Source organism: Sceloporus undulatus, chromosome 6 (genome assembly GCF_019175285.1).
Source record: "Sceloporus undulatus isolate JIND9_A2432 ecotype Alabama chromosome 6, SceUnd_v1.1, whole genome shotgun sequence".
Lineage (NCBI taxonomy): Eukaryota > Metazoa > Chordata > Lepidosauria > Squamata > Phrynosomatidae > Sceloporus > Sceloporus undulatus.
This window is the reverse complement of record NC_056527.1, coordinates 23,547,115-23,566,511: the sequence shown is the minus strand read 5'-3', so window position 1 is coordinate 23,566,511 and position 19,397 is coordinate 23,547,115. Positions and strand designations below refer to the sequence as shown.

At 40.1% G+C, this 19,397-nt stretch overlaps 1 protein-coding gene across 1 annotated transcript in view; it reads left to right on the top strand.

Moving 5' to 3' along the window:
• The window catches only part of KIAA1217 (KIAA1217 ortholog), a 504,546-nt gene that overhangs the window by 343,889 nt on the left and 141,260 nt on the right, over positions 1-19,397 (top strand). Inside the window, 1 exon segment of the mRNA XM_042471784.1 lies at positions 9,822-9,902. Within this exon segment, the coding sequence (XP_042327718.1) occupies positions 9,822-9,902 (81 nt within the window).

Here is a 19,397-nt window from a genome sequence, read left to right as displayed (position 1 = left end):
TGACTTGTAAAGGAGCTGGGTATTTGAGTACGAAAGGCATGTATTTATTATACATTATTTGTGCCACTTAGTAATGATATTTCCTCTGCTTTTTAGTGGTTGACCTTCAGCTTTTTTCATATATTTTTCATTCTTTCATTTTGTGGGTTAAGTCCCCTAATACTAAGTGGCCTCAGGTCAGGACACTGTCCTTGGGAAAGAGATTCTATTAGGATAGGCAGCTTGATGCCCTCCAAATATGTTGGCCTATAACTCCCAGAAGCTCTGGCCTGTATGGTCAATGCTTCAGGCTTATGAGAGCTGTAGTCCAAAATATCTGGAGAACACATTATCCAATTTATCAAACCCTGACAACTTTTACTGTGTATAATATCTTTTAATTTTTGTATTTGCTTAAAAAATGCTTCCTCCAATGCAACTGTAGAAGTTATATGTACATTTTGCCAACTGCAAACCTTGATCACTGTCCAATGTTGCTCTTGCAGATGCACAAGCAGCTTTCAGGAATGCAAGTAGAAGAGGAAATACCTCTTTCATTCCAAAGCACACCCACCCACCCAGTTCCATACTTCAAAATCTGCTCAGGAGGATTGGGAAACTGTCCAGAGCAGGGGTTGCAGTGCCAGAAAGCCTGGGGGTTGGGAGGGGAAATCACAGTGCTGTCCCTTTGGATTCTGCCTCTTGTTTCAGTGTTGATGAGCTTTTTTGTTTGTTTGTTTCTCTTCATTCTGCTTTTTCTTAATCCAATTTCTTGTTGTTTAATTGTATTAGCTTTGGTGACTCATGCAATACTTGAGTATCTACAAAATCATTAATACTATCACATCAGAGCCATTAAAAACAGTGTGGGCAAATGATGTCTTGTGAGGGCAAAGACAGGGGAGGAATATAGCTCAAAGAAGAAGAACATCACTTCATTGCAAATTTAGGAAACATTCAAGGGGAATCATCATAAAACAAATTTCAAAATCTACAAAAGAGCAATACTTTTCTTGATGAACCAAAATGCACAGAATACATGACACAGGTTTTCAGAGTTTCACTGGCTTCTTCATCAGGCAAAGATGTTAAGGATCATACTAGAGAAGACAAGTGATTAAAAGATTTTTCCAGATGGAGAAGCCAGTGTTTTGGAAGGTTGCATGACCTATCGTGTGCATATTGGTTGGCCAATAAATGCTGCTTTGTGGATTTTAGATTTTGTTGCATTTTGCAGCAGGACCAACATGGCTATCCTTGAATATGTTTCCTAGATCTGAAGATACTGAATTTTGCTATAACAGAGGAAACAGAGGAAAAGTGAGAAACTCTTCCCTTTACAAGTAATATTTTTTAAATGCAATTAGCTGGATATTTCTTGTTACCCTGTATTTAAAACAGAGAAAGTTATTATTATCGGCTGGCATAGTGTTACAAGCTGAAAGTTATTTTATTTGCAGCAGATTTCTTGCAGATTTTTGCTTTGTGGTTTTAAAAACCCTGGCAAGGCTGCTGAATTATGTCATCAGCTCCCCAAATCTAAGCCTGTTCTTACATTTTTGCTTTCTTAGCCCAGAATAGCCAGAATCACACTTGCATTTTGTTTAAATGAGATGCATATGAATAGATATTTCTTGAAAATTAGCTGGGGCTTGATTGAATTAGGGCTTTCCTTAGACACTCTAACTTTTAACATTTCTGTTACTGAGTCGCTAAGTAAATGTGTCAAGTATATTTACTGTTTGTTGTTATGCAACTTTAGGTTATGTATTCAAGTATAATCTATGGTTGGCTGAGTGTGAGAGAGTGTGATTCAAACCCTGTTCTTCCAGTATCCCACTTTATTTTTCTTTTCATTCCTACTCAACTCCAATCACTGTATCATGCTGGCTCTCTGGAGACTGTCTTGCCACAGGGTGTTTGCAACTTCTTTGCAGTGATTAGAAGCTGTTGGCAACTAGAATTTAAGTCAGATGAAATAATTTTACCATTTCCATTGTGTGTATGTGGGGAGTGTTTGTCTGTGTCTGTCTATGCAAACCACTACAACATGCTGGCTCTTTAAATATGTCTACACTAAATATATTTCAATGATTTGCATCTATGCTAAGTTTTATTCACAGTGTAATCCTCTACATGTCGGTTCAGAAGTAAAGTCTATTAAATTTGGTTGCACTTGTTGTTATGATAGTTGTGTGCTTTCAAGTCATTTCCACCTTATGGGCACCCTAAGGTGAACCGATCATAGGGTTTTCTTTGCAAGATTTGTTCAGAGGAGGTTTGCCATTGCCTTCCCCTGAGGCTAAGAGCATGTAACTTACCCAAGGTCACCCAGGGGTTTCATGGCTGAGCTGGGACTCACCTGGACTCTAGCATTACAATCCAACACTCAAACCACTATGCCATGCTGGCACAATTGGAATAATTCACAGGTAAATGTGTATAAGACTGCACCCAAAATTCCAATTGAAATCTCATGACTTCATTTTTACCGTGATTTCAAATAGGACCAGCTTGTGTAGTGGTTTGAGCATTGGATTATGACTCTGGAGCCCAATACCCCACTAGGCCATGGAAACCCACTGGGTGATCTTGAGTGAGTCACACACTCTCAGCCCCAGAGAACCCCCATAATGTGGTCACCTTAGGATCATCATAATATATAACTTCTAATGTATGCATTTTCATGCATATTTTTCTTCATATAGAGACTTCTGCACACTTCCCCTTTGAGTAAAAATGTTTCTGCTTATTTTAAAGATACACATGGGCCAGAACAGACAGGCCAAAATAAAGCTGCTTCAGGTCACTTTGGAGGTATGCTGTTCAGATGACACATGCATCTTAAGAGGCCAGAAGCTGCACCCCAGTCCTTAGGATTGTAGCGTGGCTTTAGCATGGCTTCTGGCCTCTTAGGACATATGCATCATTCAAATAGCATACCTCCAAAGTAGCTTTATTTTGGCCTGTCAATATGGGTTCACATGTTGAGTTGTGCACTCTAATTTATGTATAATTGGAATGGGGAAAAGGAAGGAAGAACACCACTTGCTTCCCCCTCTCCCATGTTTATGAGAAAACATAAGAGATTCACAGTTGCAATAGGAGCATCAAAGACCACAAACAGATTAAAATCATTTAAAGAATTGGTTAGAGAGGCAGTGTGATGTAGTAGTACATGTGTTGGACTAGGAGTCCAGGAGACCAGGGTTTGAATTCTTGCTGAGTCACAGAAACCCACTGGGTAACCTTGAGTGAGTCTCACTCTCATAGCCTCAGAGGAAGGCAATGGCAAATCTTGCCTGAACACATTTTGCCAAGCAAACTCTGTGATACAGGCCCTTTGCAGACTGGCCATTAAGGCTGGCCTGGGGGTGGAGTCGTGGGTCCATGATGCCATGTGCCACTCCACATGGTGTCATGGCACTCCTCTGGCACGGCATCCAAACGACACAGTACCAAAGGACTGCCTTCAAGTTGCAGCACTGCGGCTGTCATGTCCTTTCCAGCTATTTTTTCTGGCTCCTTTTTGCACCCAGGAAAAACCAGATCAGGGCTGCAGCGCACGGTTACTGCGGCCCCAATCAAGCACCCCTGAAGGTGGCTGTAGGCCACCCCTTAGGGGTGGTCTGCACAGCCCCATAATCACCTCATGATTGCCATAAGTTGGAAATTACTTTCTTTTACATCCCAATCAGTAGTTTCAGAAAGCTGGAAAAGAGCCCAGTGAACTGTGCATGGACAAGGAAATAAAGGCTCAGCACCATCATCAGCTGTGGGGCTCCCAGGTCCCTCGGTACCTTCATGATCCAGCCTTTTTTTGTAGTTACATAGCATCCATTCTCCCCCTGCCCCATTAATTTCTTAGAGATAGCCAAGATGTTAAAACAAATTCCTGTCTGGCTCCTATATACTCTAGGCAAGTATATACTGGCGTATGCTGAACAAAGCCATTTGTTAACTCGTGTCACTGTTGAAACTGATGAGAAGATGACAGGTACTTATTGAAAGAGGAGAGGAATGCAATGAAAGCCTTTTTAATAATAAGGTAGATACATAAACCTTGTCATTTGGATGATTTGGTACAAAATAGCTGGGTTCCTCCATCCCCATGGGCAATAGAAGAGGCTTTGCTATGCTATCATGCTTTCAATTTGCTGTCAACTTCAATTCTAAAATAGTGCCAGATAAAAATCAGAGTAATGAAAGAAATAACTTTTTTTTAATACACCTCTGACCTGATCTGCAGGGCTTGAACACATTAACTGGTCTTTTTGTCATTTGTGCTAAGTTAGCATTTTAAACTCCATTTTGCAAACAAGGAATCAAATGTAGAGGTAATAATTTGCCACAGAAAACGAATGAGCTGGGAATGACTTCTTAGACCTTTTCATACAAGGTTTCAACTGGCTTTTCCTTAATATAGCCTATAACTCCAATAGAAGACTATCATTGGCAAGGAAGTACTTTTGCATCTCTTCCATGTGCAATCCTATACTAACTTTCATATGTAGCTCACAGATACCATAAAAGCAGCTCAGAAGAGGAAAGAATCTCTTTAGGTCACCCTAACATTTTATGAAGAAACAAGAAGAACTAATTGGCTCTAGTGAAGAATTTTAGATTTAAAACTAGGCCTTTGTATTGAAATTCCAGCTCATCCATGATCTATATCACCCAGTAATTTGCTGCTTTTCAGGCTATGCCTCTGTTTTTCAGTCTGTACCATGCGGGTTAATAATCATACCACTGTTCATACAATAATAATTTATACTATAAAATGTGTGTAGGGGAACAAGCTCCCATTATTGCAATCCGTGCATCCATTCTATATGTGATTATCATATCAGCAGGCTCAACATTGCTTTGGGGATGAAGGACTGCTGAGCACATTTCATACGTGTCCCATATAAAAAGTTAAAGGCTATTTCACGAGTTACCTGAAATTGCATATCTTAGAAGTTTCCATGTTTCAGAATCCTAAATTGAGTATGTGTCTGACTCATCAAGGAGCTTAAATTTCTTGGTGCTCTCTGTTGAGTATTTAGCAATAGCAATAACAAATACATTTCTATACCACTTATCAGTGCACTTAAGCACTCCCTAACTCAGGGGTAGGCAACCTGCGGCCCGCGGGCCAGATGCGGCCCGGCAAGGCCTTGGGACCGGCCCCAGCCCGGTCCTGCCGCCGATTGCCGCCGGGGCCTTTGGTGTCTCGCGCAAGGGGCATGGTGGGGCAATTGTCTATAGAAGCCTTAGAAATATGCATTTATCTTAACATTTTTTTAAAAATCAGCAAATGTTTTCGCGTGTCCTCCATTTCTTATTTAAAAAGTGCCCTCCATTTGAAAAATTTGTCCTACATTTGTCCCGGTTTATTTATTTATTTAAGTTTTTAAAAATTATTTAATTATTAATTTTTTTGGGCTTCGGCCCCCCCCAGTTGTCTGAGGGACAGCAACCCAGCCCCCGGCTCAATAGGGTTGCCTACCCCTGCCCTAACTGGTTTACAAAGTGTAAGCTAATTGACCTCAACAAGCTGGGTACTCATTTTAGCCACCTCAAAAGGATGCAAGCCTGAGTTGAGCTTGAGCCCCCTTGGCTGGGATTGAACTTGCAAACTTATGATTTGTGAGTGAGTGGCTGCACTACAGGCATTTAACCACTGCGCTACCAGGAGTCCTTGTTGTACTTGTTGGCCAAAAGATTTGCCACTCTGTATTCTGTGAAATGGACCTCAGAAAAATATTTTGGAATTCAACACTTTATCTTATAAAATATGCCAAAGCATTTGATTATGTAACAGCAATTTGCACCCCACTCCAACACAAAGAGATGCGATGGGATGCATAATTTGCCCACTCCAACAGGGAGACACGATTTAAAAGATGCCTAGCAGTTATGCTGAGCCTGAAAGATTTTGGGGGCATTGCCAGAGCCAATTTATGGTCTGCTGCCCCCAGCTTCTTCGCTTTAGTTTTTCAGCCTGCCAAGCCAAGTTGAGCACTTCGGATCCCATCTTGGATTGAGCGACATTGCTCAGTTTGAATGGCTTGGCAAGCGTGGGCTGCATTGGCATGGCCTGTTGCCATTGTTATTTAAGGAGCACCATGTGCCTCCTCCCCAAGTTGTGGTTATTTAGAGGGTAAAAATCTTCGGCCCCATTCCCACTGGCTTATCGGATTATGGGAGCATCGTTCCCATTTGAGTGCACAATCGATCCTCATTACACCGATTTCGTTCCCATTGGAATTTGAATCTGATCCCCATGTAATTGTTTTTTTCAGGGAAAACCCAAATCAGGAGGGGTCGAACCCAGTTTAATTTGACTGCACTTTTTTTTCTTGCACCTCCCGTGTACAATCCGGGGTAAATGAATGGGAACCACATAGGTGTCCGATTCGGGAACTTGGGGATGGGAGGAGCAGTGCTCAAGGGGCTGGCATGGGGGTGTCACTCGCTTTGTTCTCTTTCCTGCATTACTGGCGCCATTCCCCCCCTCGGTTCGCATAGCCTTTCCCCTGGTGGAGTGGGAAGCTGGCTAAGGCGATCGCATGTGTAGAGAAATGTATTTTTTTAAAAAATAAGTTTTCGATCACCTAGGCGCTCTGTTGGGTGTCCAAACATAGCAAATTGCTACATTGACCTCCAAATGCAGTAAACACACTACGCCCCCCTGCAACCTCCCCCCTACTCCACATTCATAGATCGTGTGAGGAGAGCCATTGAACACAATTTTAACTATTATTTTTTCTACACTTGATCTTAGCCAAAAGGCTGAGAAGTGATATATTCATTTCCATATTTTTTCTTTTTTTTTTTTTTTTTTTTTTACATTCCTGCTTGATCGCCCCCCAGACAGCCCAGGAAGCAATGAGGGGAGGCAAAGGGACTTGGGGGGATGGAGGCTCCTTCTCCCTTTCCCAGAGGGACAGCTTGGGAGACAAAGGGACTTGTCTTGTCTCATTATTTCGTTATTCATTATTAAATGAGACTGGGCAAAGAGTGAGATGTATTTCATATTAAGATAATTGGACAAATGTAAAAAGGTTATATCTATATTTTGGAGCATTCAGACCACTGTAATAATCACAAAATGCCCTACATGGCAGGTGTTCCATAGTACCTCAGAATAATGTGAATATTTTCCTTGTCATGGGAATCATTCTGAATTTCTGGTGATGGCAAATGCCGACACAGTACATGTATGTTAAAAAAATATTTTAACACAATTTCTCACATTTTTGCATTGGATTCTATTGGCTATTCCGAGTTTCCTCTGTTTTCTTAGGAAGCTAGCCACCCTGCTGAAACTAGCTAGCAAGGCCAGCCTGGCTTTTAGGCAGAATAAGGCAGTCATCTCCAGGAGGAATGGAAGCTTTAGGTTAAAAGCCTTAGGCTGAAAACATTTAATCAATACTTCTCACCTCCTACATGGATATTCAGAAAATGGGGTTTGGATTAAAATGGACCTTTGGTATCACCTGGGGTTTGGTTCCAGGACCTCCCATGGATACCAAAGTCAGTGGATGTTCAAATTGTATGTAATGGTATAGTACAGTAGCCCCTTGGTATCAACTCAGGTTTGATTAGGACTCCCTCTGGGTATCAAAATCTATGGATGCTCTGGTTAAATACAGTGGTGTAGTGAAATGGTGTCCCTTATGTAAAAGGGCAAAATTAAGCTTTGCTTTTTGGAATTTATATCTTTTTGAAATATTTTCAAGCAATAGGTGGTTGAATTCATAGGTAAAGATTCTGTGCATATAGAGGTCCAGCTGTAAAATTGTGTCCCTTTATATGTAATGGTAAAATCAATGGTTTGCATTTTAGACTTCATTTTTCAAAACATATTTTAAAGCCGTGGATGGTTGACTCTGTGGATAAGGAGGGCTGACTGCATTATTAGATTAGTTCATATGTAACCAATACAGTTTTATCCTTTTAAAAGTCTTGAATTACCGGTACATAATACAACCAAGGCATGGGAGCACAATGAGGAAGAATATGAAGGGGATAAAATTCTATGGAAGATTTTAGCAATTGGATGTGAAGGAAAATATTTAATTTTTGCTCTTTGAGTCTGCATTCACATTACATGAAACGTTGCAGTTGTGTATTTTCTAATGTACTTTACAGAACAGCTGCACCTTTTGATTACCCAGTTAAGTTTAAATGAGACTAATAGAAAAATAATTAAGCCAGATATCAGGGACTATATTCAGTTTTTAAATTACCTAGGAGTCTTTTTCACCCCCACTTCTCATTTACAAAACATTATCACAACTAAATCATTTATATTTTATTCTTTTATTTTTTTTAAATGTTCCTGGTTCTTTTGCAACTTACGGTATCTCTCTGTGTTTCTTATTTCCAATAAGTCATAATCAGCTTAAGTGGAATCATTTTCCAAGCAGTGAAATAATTTTTCCAGCAATGTCACCAAGGAGAATGATAATGGGATGGAATCAACAAAAAGAACAGATGGGGACTTCAGTGAAAGCAAACATCTCGTATTTGTGCAACTGTTTCTTTTCACTAATGAAGTAGTGGGGAGAGAAAAACCAGAAAATAATGGGGAAAAGTTTGGACCAGCAGGAGAAATTTCAAATGCACTCCAAGAGCTTTAATGCAAGAGCCATTAATACATATAAAGAGAGTTGGAGGGAAAGGCGGTGCAGAGTGTGCTCAGCATTGTGTTTGCTACCAGCATTTGGTTGTAGGATTTAACAAGCTCAGAGTGAAAAATGTGTGCTTTTGAGAGATCCTGAAGGCATGTTGGCAATACATTTTAGTGTGGAGGTGTGTGTGTCTGTCTGTGCGTATATATAGAGAAAGAGAGAGAGCGCCTTAGAAGTTTGAATGTAAATGATTCAAGAATTTCCTTTAACTTTGTTCTCTCTGTTGTCGCTTCAGGACAGTGAGGGTTGGCTTTTTGTGTCTGTACTTATTTGCAATTACTCTTCTTTGCCTTTCTCTGGTTTAATTGTAACTGCCAACTGCTTGTCTCATCTGAAGCTTGTGCTTCAGCTAGGCTTTCTAGTTTCTCTGATGTCATAGAGTGCATTCCTTTCCTTGGCTGAATCTGATGTGTGCTATTTAATACTCATTTATCGCTGCTGGCCCATGTTCAGCAGAATTATGGTTCCACACATTTTCTCCACCCATAACAGCACAATCAGGAAATCTCCCTTCTTTTTCACACAGAATGACAAAATCCTCATCTGCAGGAAATAGGCATTTGATCCCTATATCCTGCCTAATCCCCTCCAGAATCAACATCCTTCCTGTGAAATACCAGCATCTGCATATTTAAATTTAGCCATTGTTTTTATTAGCTTTTCCTTTCATTGCTAATTCTTGAATGGTTTTTAGCACTGAGATTTTTTTTAAAAAAATCTCCAGTGCATCTCGGAATTAAATGCACAGTACTGCAGTCAAGACTGCAGGTTGGAAATGTTAGATTAGTCAATGAAAGCTTTATTTTGTGGGGCATGATTTATAGCACAGACCTGCAGGGACTGTTTTGATTTTGGTGTATTACTGACACCCATAACTGTACTTTTGATGGCATCAGTAGCTCACACTTCCCTTGCTGTCTTAGAAACGTACCTATATATTGTGGTTTCAGTAATATGCTCATATAAGTAAATTTAATAAATTCTTCCATTCATTCTTTTTTGTTCCATCCAGGTCCCTTTCTTTCCAAGCTGTTGTTTTATTGCTATACATTTCCATTTTATGCTTGCTCTTCATCTTCTTTTTTTGCTTTGTTTTTGTTTATTTTAATTTGTTTTCTCTCTTCCCCCTTCCTTTTCTCTTTCTCTCTTTCTGATCCACAGGCTTTGCAGTGCATGTTGGTCTCCCTCCATTCAGAACTTGACATTCAAAGGTACTTGATGAAAATTGAATCCTCTCAGAGAGTTAGTACTGCACTTTCTTTTTTCTGCACTCTGCCTTGGACTGAGCGTGTTGTTTTGTCTTTGCTTGAACCATCTGGTTTTGCATCACTGTTAGTAAAATTGGCTCTGGTTAAGTCTGGACTTGCATGCTTTGTTTCCTGCCCAGATTTGAACTAGGTAGCAAAATGCCTGGATATTCTTTGTAACGTTTGTTTTAAAGTGCTGAATGTTTGTGTGGACAACTCTCCACTTATCAAAAAAGACATGGAAAAGATTTGGAGATAGATATTTCTCCTTTCCACACTACACTAATTCTGAGTACCACATAATTTCCAAGTAAATAAACATGTTGCGCTTGAGGCTTTGTATTTCAAACATAAAAATTTGAGATGCTCACTTGTGTCACGTGCATCAGCTTGTGTTGGATTGGTAATACACAGGAAAGATGCCCAAAGCCATTTCATTTAAAGAATATCTGTATTTTACAGGGACTTTCAAACATACGTTACCTCAGCTTCTATTCCCAAAAGGCATTTGGTCCACACTTCTTTAAAATCTTTATACAGTAATTCATTTTTAACAATAATCTTCTGTGGCACAGAAATTAATTTGGTTTTTTTCCTAATGGGGAAGCCATACTTTAGACATTAATTTCTGCAAATAAATCCCGTTCCTTTTTTCCTTTTGTGTTTTTTTTTCTTTGCCTTTTGGATATTTGTGTTCCAGAAAAAATGGAAGACCAATATTTTTCTATAAGCAGACTACCTTGTCACAAAAGCTCGCAGAATAATGTATTTTTTTCTCCCCTTATTTTTCCTTTGTTGTGGTTTCAGGAATGGATTTAGGAAATTTATACTATAGACAAAGGTGTATGGCACTTGTATGAATTGTTTATTCCTTTAATTTATATCTTTCTTCAAATACTGGGCCGCAACGCAACTCAAAAACAGATACAAGTAAAAACACAGCAAACTATGATATTAAAATGCAATTAAATGGATTATCATAATGAAACAACTGAATTAAAAACACAGTGATGGTGGATGGGAGAAAAGAACAGTGTTTCCTATGAAAAAAAGTTCCTCAACAGACAGCCAGTTTCCAAACTCCTGCTTGAATAAAGAAAGTATTTGTGGACCAGTGGAGGAACAACAGGGACAAGGGTCCTCCTAGATTTTCCCAATAGGTAAAATCCCACCACACCACTATGAAATGAAGACAAGCTATAAAGAATGCTCCTTTTAAAGGGAATGCACAGGTAGAACAGGTGTAAGGCTGTAATGTGCACTCTATAGGAATGTAATTCATCACTAATTTTTTTTCTCAAAGGAAGCAATAAGAAATTTAAGCAATTTCTATCCCATTGTGAGAAAGTATTTGAAAACCATGCAGTTTTCAGGACTACGGGCTGGAACAGACGGCCCAAAAAAGCCTGCTTCCAGATATCATTGGCACGCAGTGTTTTTAGAGGATGCACATCCTGATAGCACCGGGAAGGCAGCTTGAAGCCACCTGGATGACCAGATGTGGGCAACCTCATGACGCTCTGGCGGCATGGCATTTACATGCGGAATGCCGCCAGAGCATCATGAAGCCGCCATGGGGCTGCGGCGGGGCAGGAAACACTGGCCTTTCCCCTGCTGAAAAAGGAGTGGATCTTTGCCGCTCCTATTTCGGACAGCTTCAAGGTGGTTTGGCACTGCGGCATGTGGTTGCCATGGCCCTGATCTGTCTTCAGAAGGGGCAGCTTCAAGCCCTACATCTACACAAAATTTGCATTAGCAATTTTTGCCCAGGAAACAGAAGATAATAACATTTCTGTGTAGAAATATTATTCTTTGTAGGAAAATACTATTTCCTGTGCAGATAATTCTGTTTTCCAGGTCAGGGGCACTGTAAAGAAATAATGACACAGGAGGCCACTATGCTGAAGGAAAAGGCCACAACTTTATTGGTCACAGCAAACAGGTGGAGTTGGCCTAGGGTATGGGCCAGGACCGGTGGACGCTAAATAGGGGGTTGACCCCTACAGTGGTGACTCCCTCTGCAGCCCAGTACCCCTGGGTCCCTACAAGCAGTGCTCCACAACATTGATCTCCTCACCCACCAGATCTACGACCTATGCTGGTGGGTGAGAAAAGTTGTGACAGCACATAGTGCAGTTGCCTACAGGAGCTGCCCAAAACCAGGATGGGTGAGGAGGGTTCCACCCCCCTCTGGCCACCTGGTCAATGGCCTGGGCTGGAAATCCATCACACAGCTAATCTCGGGCTACATCCAACACCTGGCGCTGCCTGGGAAGGAGAAGCTATGTGGGCCAGACATCCCATCCATCCCAGCTACACTGATGATGCACCGGTGCCAAGGGAACCGGCATGTTGGCTTCCCTGCCCTGCAAATAGGCAAACCTGGCAAGTTGGGCACTTCTGTACAAAGCAGCCATGTGCAGATATTGCACAGAATAAATCCCAAATTGTGAAGACTCATGACAGTCCAGTATTTGCCAGTCCAGTTTCTCAACAGTGTTTCTTAACATTTGAAAAACATGTTTTCCCATCAGTTTGTGGAGAATATGGAACAATAGGGATAAAAATATAGAAATACATTCTTTTAAAATAGATTGGGAACAATTCTAAAATTTAGTCTGAAAGCCAGTTTCAAAACCAAAGACCTAACACAATAATACTGTTTTAACTGCTTGCCAAAAACTCAAGAAACATGGAGCCAGGTTGACTACAGAGATAGTTTTTTGAGTGGTTTGGGGGCTATATGGCAGTGTTCTGGAAGAGTTTATTCCTGAAGTTTCACCAGCATCTGACAGAGAGTTCTACAGCTGAGGTCCTGCTACAAGGGAATTCCTTACACCCCCTCCAATGTGGATTTCAGATTCCAAATTGTCACATAGAGCTAGAAAGTGTCTTTCTGATATCTAGCCCCCAAACCTTTTAGGGCTTCATAGGATGAAACAAAAACAATGAATTGAGCGCAGGAACAAATTGGAAGTCAGTGCAATTGGTTCAAGACTAGGATGTGTGATATCACAGCAACTTCTGTGTCTGTGAAACAGGAAGTGGAGGAAGGAGTTCGGACACAAAAGGGAAGGAAGAATGGAGGTTGTTGTTGTTGTGTGCCTCCAAGTCATTTTTTACTTATGGTGACCCTAAGGAAAAGCTATTGTTGGGTTTTCTTGGCAGGTTTCTTTGGAGGGTGTGTCATTGCCATCCTCAGAGGCTGAGAGAATGTCAGTTGCTGAAGGTAACTCAGTGGGTTTATGTTCAAGCAGGGAATCTAGCTCTGATCTCCAGAATCACAGTCCAACAGTCAAACCACTACACTCACTGGCTCTTAGAAGGGAGTACATATAGCATATTCTTGACAGAGGAACATATAGTTCAGTTTTCACATTTGTATTGGGCAATGACAACACCTTTTGTCCCTCAAATTAGATAGGTCCATCCAGATTTGTACAACCCTCATTTTTCCCCCTTCTGATCTCCAAAGTATGAAATAAACATTTATGAGAAACTGTAACGGTCAGCCTTCTAAGGAACCTTTGGCATAATTAAAATGAAGAACAAGTGGGGGACATATTTCATATTAATTTCTCTATAGACCCTGAGATTAAAGAACATAGTTTTAGCTGACCATAGCAGCAGGACACAATGTGGTGGATAAACATTAGATGGGAATAGTCAAGGTTGCTGAGTTTGTTTAATAGAGCTCCTATCCTAAGAATGCAAACTACATAGTCACCAACCCAGCTCAAGTTACTCATGACTAAGGCTACTGCCACACTGCAGAAATAAGGTAATTTGACACTACTTTAATTTTCGTGGCTCAATGCCATGGAATATTAAAATTTTTAGTTTGGTGAGGAACTAGAACAGCTTGATAGGGAAGGCTAAATGCCTCACAAAACTACAAATCCCAGCATTCCATAATATTCAGGCACGGAAGTTAAAGTAGTGTCAAACTTTATTTCTGCAGTGTGACAGCAGCTTAAGGCTACAATCCTATGCATGTTTATTTAAGAGTGAATTCCACAACATGCTACTTGCATCTTGAATATATTCATTAGATTGCACTGCAGATCCTATTAAATCCAGTAACCATAGGTAATTGATATTCATGGTTTAACCCAGGTTTAGGCTATTCATGCCTCTGATTTTGGAGTAAATTCTACTGCTAGGAGAATATCAAAACTAGATATGTATGCATTATTTATTTACATTTCTAAAATGCCCAATTGCCAAAGCTTTCTGAACAAACCAAATGGTTAAACTATACACCAGAAAAAGATCCAAGTATTCCTCGGTTAATGAAGTTAATGCATTTTTGGGCATTACTTCTTTAATTGAAAATTTGATGCCAGAGGCAGAAATAACATAGGTAGGACAAGGATAGTTTTTACACGTTCCCAAAAATAAAAGTTGAGTATGTTTTGGCAAACTCCTTATTTAAATTTAAACAGTCCTTCCCATTTCTCAAGAAACAGTGCTATGTGAGGGCTTTCTTACTAGGATTTCTGACCTCATTTCCCAAGATTTGAGGAAGAAACCATGCCAGTTAACCTGCAATAACATTGATCTATGTAATGCAGATAGGGCCTAGGAGAAACACTTTCCTGCTTTGACTTCTTTCTATTTGGCAGGCAAAAGAGCTGACAGATTATTGAAGTTTGCTAAACCTATGCAGTTCAATAATCTTACAAAATTCTGCTCGCTGGATTTTAGGGTTCAGCAAGATGGGATTAGTGAAGTAATCTTAATTAACTCTTAAGTGGTGAATTCAGTTCTCAAACTTTAATTGACATTAATATAACCTGTGGCTGAGATCCAAAGGACTGTGTACTCAGGCTTTTCAGATTCTCTCTTCCTACCACCAATTCCTGCACCTCTTCCCACATATGCTGAATTTAGGATAGCTCTGGCTTTCATTTCATGAACTATAAAGGGTTCCCCATATTAATGGAAAATTGGAGAAAAAAGACTCAGCTGTCACCCAGTGTGGATTCAAGTTCTTTATTTTCATGTGTGGGCCTTTTGGTGTTTCTTGTTATTTGCTGTCAAATCAATATATGATTGAGCAGACCCCCCCATGAGCCCTACTCAGGTATAGCAAACTGAGGACTGTAGCTTCCTTTACTGAATCAATTGATATGTAATGTGGTATTCCTTTTCCTACTGCCTTCCACATTTTCCCAGCATTGTAATCTTTTCCAATGCGTTGTGATATTTCATGATGTGTCGAAAGTTCAATAGCCTCAGTTGGATCATTTTTTATTCTAGGAACAGTTCAAGCTTGATCTGCTGTAGGGTCTCCCTTCAAACCCATGTGGTTTGTAGAACTTCTCTTCAGCACTACATTTCAGATTAGTTCATTTTCCTCCTGTCAGCTTTCTTCATTTTTCATATTTTACAAAAATCCATAGAAATTGGAAACACAGTGGCATGGATGATCCTGACTTCAGTATTTAATGATATAACTTTATACTTGAGGATCTTGCCTAATTCCTTCATAGCTGCCCTTCCAAATCCTAGTTATCTTCTCATATCTGCTCAATTTTGATTTATGAATGAGCCAAGAAAACTATAAACAGTACTAGCATCTTCATCAAGTACTTTTCAGTCTCTGGTCATTATTAGTATTTTCCTGATCAGCTTTATTCCTGCTTTGCACTTTCTTTCTTAACTTGCTAGATTCTGCTAGAAATATGGTATCATGTGCATGTCTTAAATTGTTGATATTCCTTCCCTCAATTTTCACACCACCTTCCTCCAAATATAATCTTGCTTTCTTTATCATATGTTCTGTATGAAAATTAAACAGAGAAGGAAAACGCAGCCTTTTCAGAATTCTTTCCCAACTGAAAAGCATTCTGTTTCTCCATATCCTGTCCTGAAAAGGGTCTCTCATCCACAGTATTGGCTACACATCAAAACAGTCAAATGTTGTGGTATCCCAGACTATAATGAAAGAGATCAAACTCTTCTCAGCCATAGTTAAAGTAAAATAAACCTCTGTGAAACATGTGGTGGGAAACAGAAATATTAACACATCATGTCTCCAATCCTTGTGAAGTCTCCATTAGGCAAACCTGAAGGAAAGGATATCCCATCATCTCCAGCTAACATGTCCAGTAGTCAGAGATAGTGATGGTTGTAGTTCACCATTTTGAGGAGGAGTGATTTAAAGTTAGAGATCACTTTCTTAATCAAAGTATGGAGTTGCACATATCTCTAGCTGGCAAAACGTAGCTGTGGGTCATAACCTGAGCTGCTGGTGAATGAGCACTTACTGAGAATTCTCATCATCATAACAGTGGTAAATCATAAGGAAACTGCTGTGGTCTGTAGAAAAAAATCAAAATATTTGGGTAATGAAAGGTTCAGGTAACATGAATTGATTTACATCTTGTGTGACTGTACTAGAGAGAAAAAGGTGTTACACATTCCTGAGCAGGAGAAAGAACCACTAATAACTGTTGCAAGGGTAGCTTCCTTGTGAGAAGACAGTGCTGCAGATTGGTGTTGTTTTCACAAATACTTTTTGTTTAAATGTTCAAGCTGAGAAGGCAGAAACCTATACAACCATTGCTATAGCACAGTTCTTTGCACATATATTCATAAATCCCACTATGTTCAGCAGGGCTTTCTCTCTCTGTCGCTGGCCAGGTCTGTACAGAGGAAAACCTGGCTGATTGTTGGGACTTCTGTATCTGCAGGGAAGATGAGCAATCTGTATAATCAGCACCCACAACAGGCTGATACTGGAAGTACTATTCTCACACATTGTTATGCAAATGTGCACTTGTACAACCAGTCAGTGTGCTGTACCAGTGGTATTGTTCTGCTAATCTGCGCTTTTGTGATTGATTTGGATGCCTGCAAAAGGAATGGTACTGGAGGAACAAAGTGAACTTGAAAGTGAAAATGCTGTGGAGAGCTGAAATTTTCCAGTGGGAAAAGCGACTTGCCTGCCCTCAGTGCTCCTCCTGCCATCCCCACACTGACGTGCAGTTTGCACACCCAGAGGATTTCCAGAATTTCTTGCCTGATCCGGAGTAAAGGGGGACTCTTTTTACTCCAGAAAATCACCCTGGATTGCAGATTAGACTTGTTTTCTACCCATTAGGGCCCTGTGTATCATCTAAACACATCAGTGTGAGAAATGGGCAGGAACATGGTTTTTTTCCCCCCTCCATGACCACCCCCCCCCCCCCCCCCCACACACACACTTGTTAGCCATCTGCAGAAACGTCACCCTCTTTCTCTGATCCAGTTTTAAACATCATACTCTTTCCTCCATCTCAACCCACCCCACTAGATGATAGAAGCTCCACTGAGGTGGAGTAACCACCTGTCATCAGAGGCTCTTAACAATCACCTTTTAACTATGCAGCTGTGTAGAACTCATAGAAAGAGCAGATCATTTTGTGTCACCACTAAATATGTTTACAACATTGGGGGTTTGGATATAAATGTTTGGAAGATCATTAAGCTACTGAAGCTTTCTACACTATTGACTAAATCATAATTTATTACTTCTGTTTCAGCGACAAGAAAGGATGTGAGCAAAGTGGAGGCAGCAAGCATAACTGAAGTATGTGGCAGCCATGCGAGAGAACAGCAGAATGATTCTCTCACTAGGTTTTGCATTCCATTGCACAATGGCTCCCTTTCCAGCTTTTATTAGCCTTCATTAGCACAGTTGCCCTAGTACTGTGTTCTGTGGAATACTATGATTTTTCTCTGTCCTACCTCCCCCAGGCCCAAAACAATGTGCATTGAATACTGTACATTACTGGCTTCCTGTTCATCTCATGGTAATGAAATAATAATACATAGGAAAGAAAATGAGTTATAATTCACCCTGCTGCTAAGTGTCTGGATTTTTCCCCTCCGGGCTTCAGTGCATTTCTGTTTTCACAGGTGAAAATCCTTTGGATTGGTGTGCCTGTGTATTCTTACATAGAAAGAAGTTGGTTGAATATATATATATATATACATGTAGAAAAAAATCAGTGCAAATGTTAAACTAATAGTAAAGAGAGTGAGTGTACTTATAGAATCAGAGCTTGAGCAAGTTACTTCTTCAGACTTCATTGCTGTGTGCCTTCAAGTCATTTCTGACCTACGACAACCCTATCATGGGGTTCTCTTGGCAGATTTTGTCTAGAGAAGGTTTGCCCTTGCCTTCCTCTGAGACTCAGAGAGTGTGACTTGCCCAAAGTCACCCAATGGGTTTCCATTGCCAAGCAAAGATTCAAACCCTGGTCTCCCAGTGTCCTAGTCCAACACTCAAGCCACTACACTATGCTGTCTCTCCTTGGACTATAGTTCCCTTAGTCCCCTAGCTAGCATGGCCAGTGACTAGTGACAATGCTTAGTAGAAATTTCTGGAAACTGGTGTCCAAAATGCAAATTTCCCAAGCTCAGGATAGAATTTCTGAGTGGTTTACCTTAATAGGACTACAGTGTGATATTTTAAATGACCCAGGACATCATGGCCAGAGTTCTGGCCATAAGGGCCTAAATACCCTAAAGGCACCAGATCCCATCTGATTTTGGAAGCTAATCTGGGTCAGCTCTGGTTAGTACTTGGATGAGAAATCACCAATAACACCAGGTGTGTTAGGCTATATTTCAGAGAAAAGAACTGGCAAAACCAGGCAACTTTATGTGCCACTTACCAATAAAAATATGCATTCCTAAACCTGCTTTTCTTTTTTAAGAGACTCTGAAATTCAGTTTTTGTAGCAAGGAAAATGTAATATATAGCAGAATATAAATGTATGATATGTTAGAGAAAAATTATGAGAGTGAGAAAATAGAAGGGAGTATAATAAATGTGATGAATGGCTGACATTACTAGAATGATATCATAATTTACTTAAAATTTCAGAGATCTTGTTTTAAAATCCATTGGTATCCAATGGGGTCTGATTCCAGGAGCCACCCATGGATACCAAAATCCATGGATGCTCAAGTCCCATTGTATATAGTGGTGTAGTAAAATTGTGTCTCTTAGATAAAATGGCAAAAATCAACATTTGTTTTTTGGATAAAAAAAAATCTTTTCAGGCCCTAAATGACTGTATCTGTGGATGCAGAATCCACGGATATGAAGGACTAGCTGTTAATAGATGAATAGATGCTTCTGGAAGCTTCCAGGAGGTGGAATTTACCCTTTCTCTGGCCTTAGTGACCACTTTAGTCACTTTTTCACTTCTTTCTAATCTCCTTCTATAACATCCATGAGAGAAATCAGCAGAATACTTGGTATTGGGAGGCACGGTGTGGTTTTCTTCCCAAATAATCAATTTCATAGAATCCCATTTTTTATTTTTTTTTTTATTTTGTCTTGCATTAGGGATGTATGACTATGCCAGCATTCAGCCTGGAAAAAATGATATTTGATGCATGTTCCAGACACAAAAGCTTGGGTGCTTTCTGCACATAGTTTGTGCACATTGTAAGTGCCACCCCTCCAAGTTACTCTGTAAATGCTTGCTAT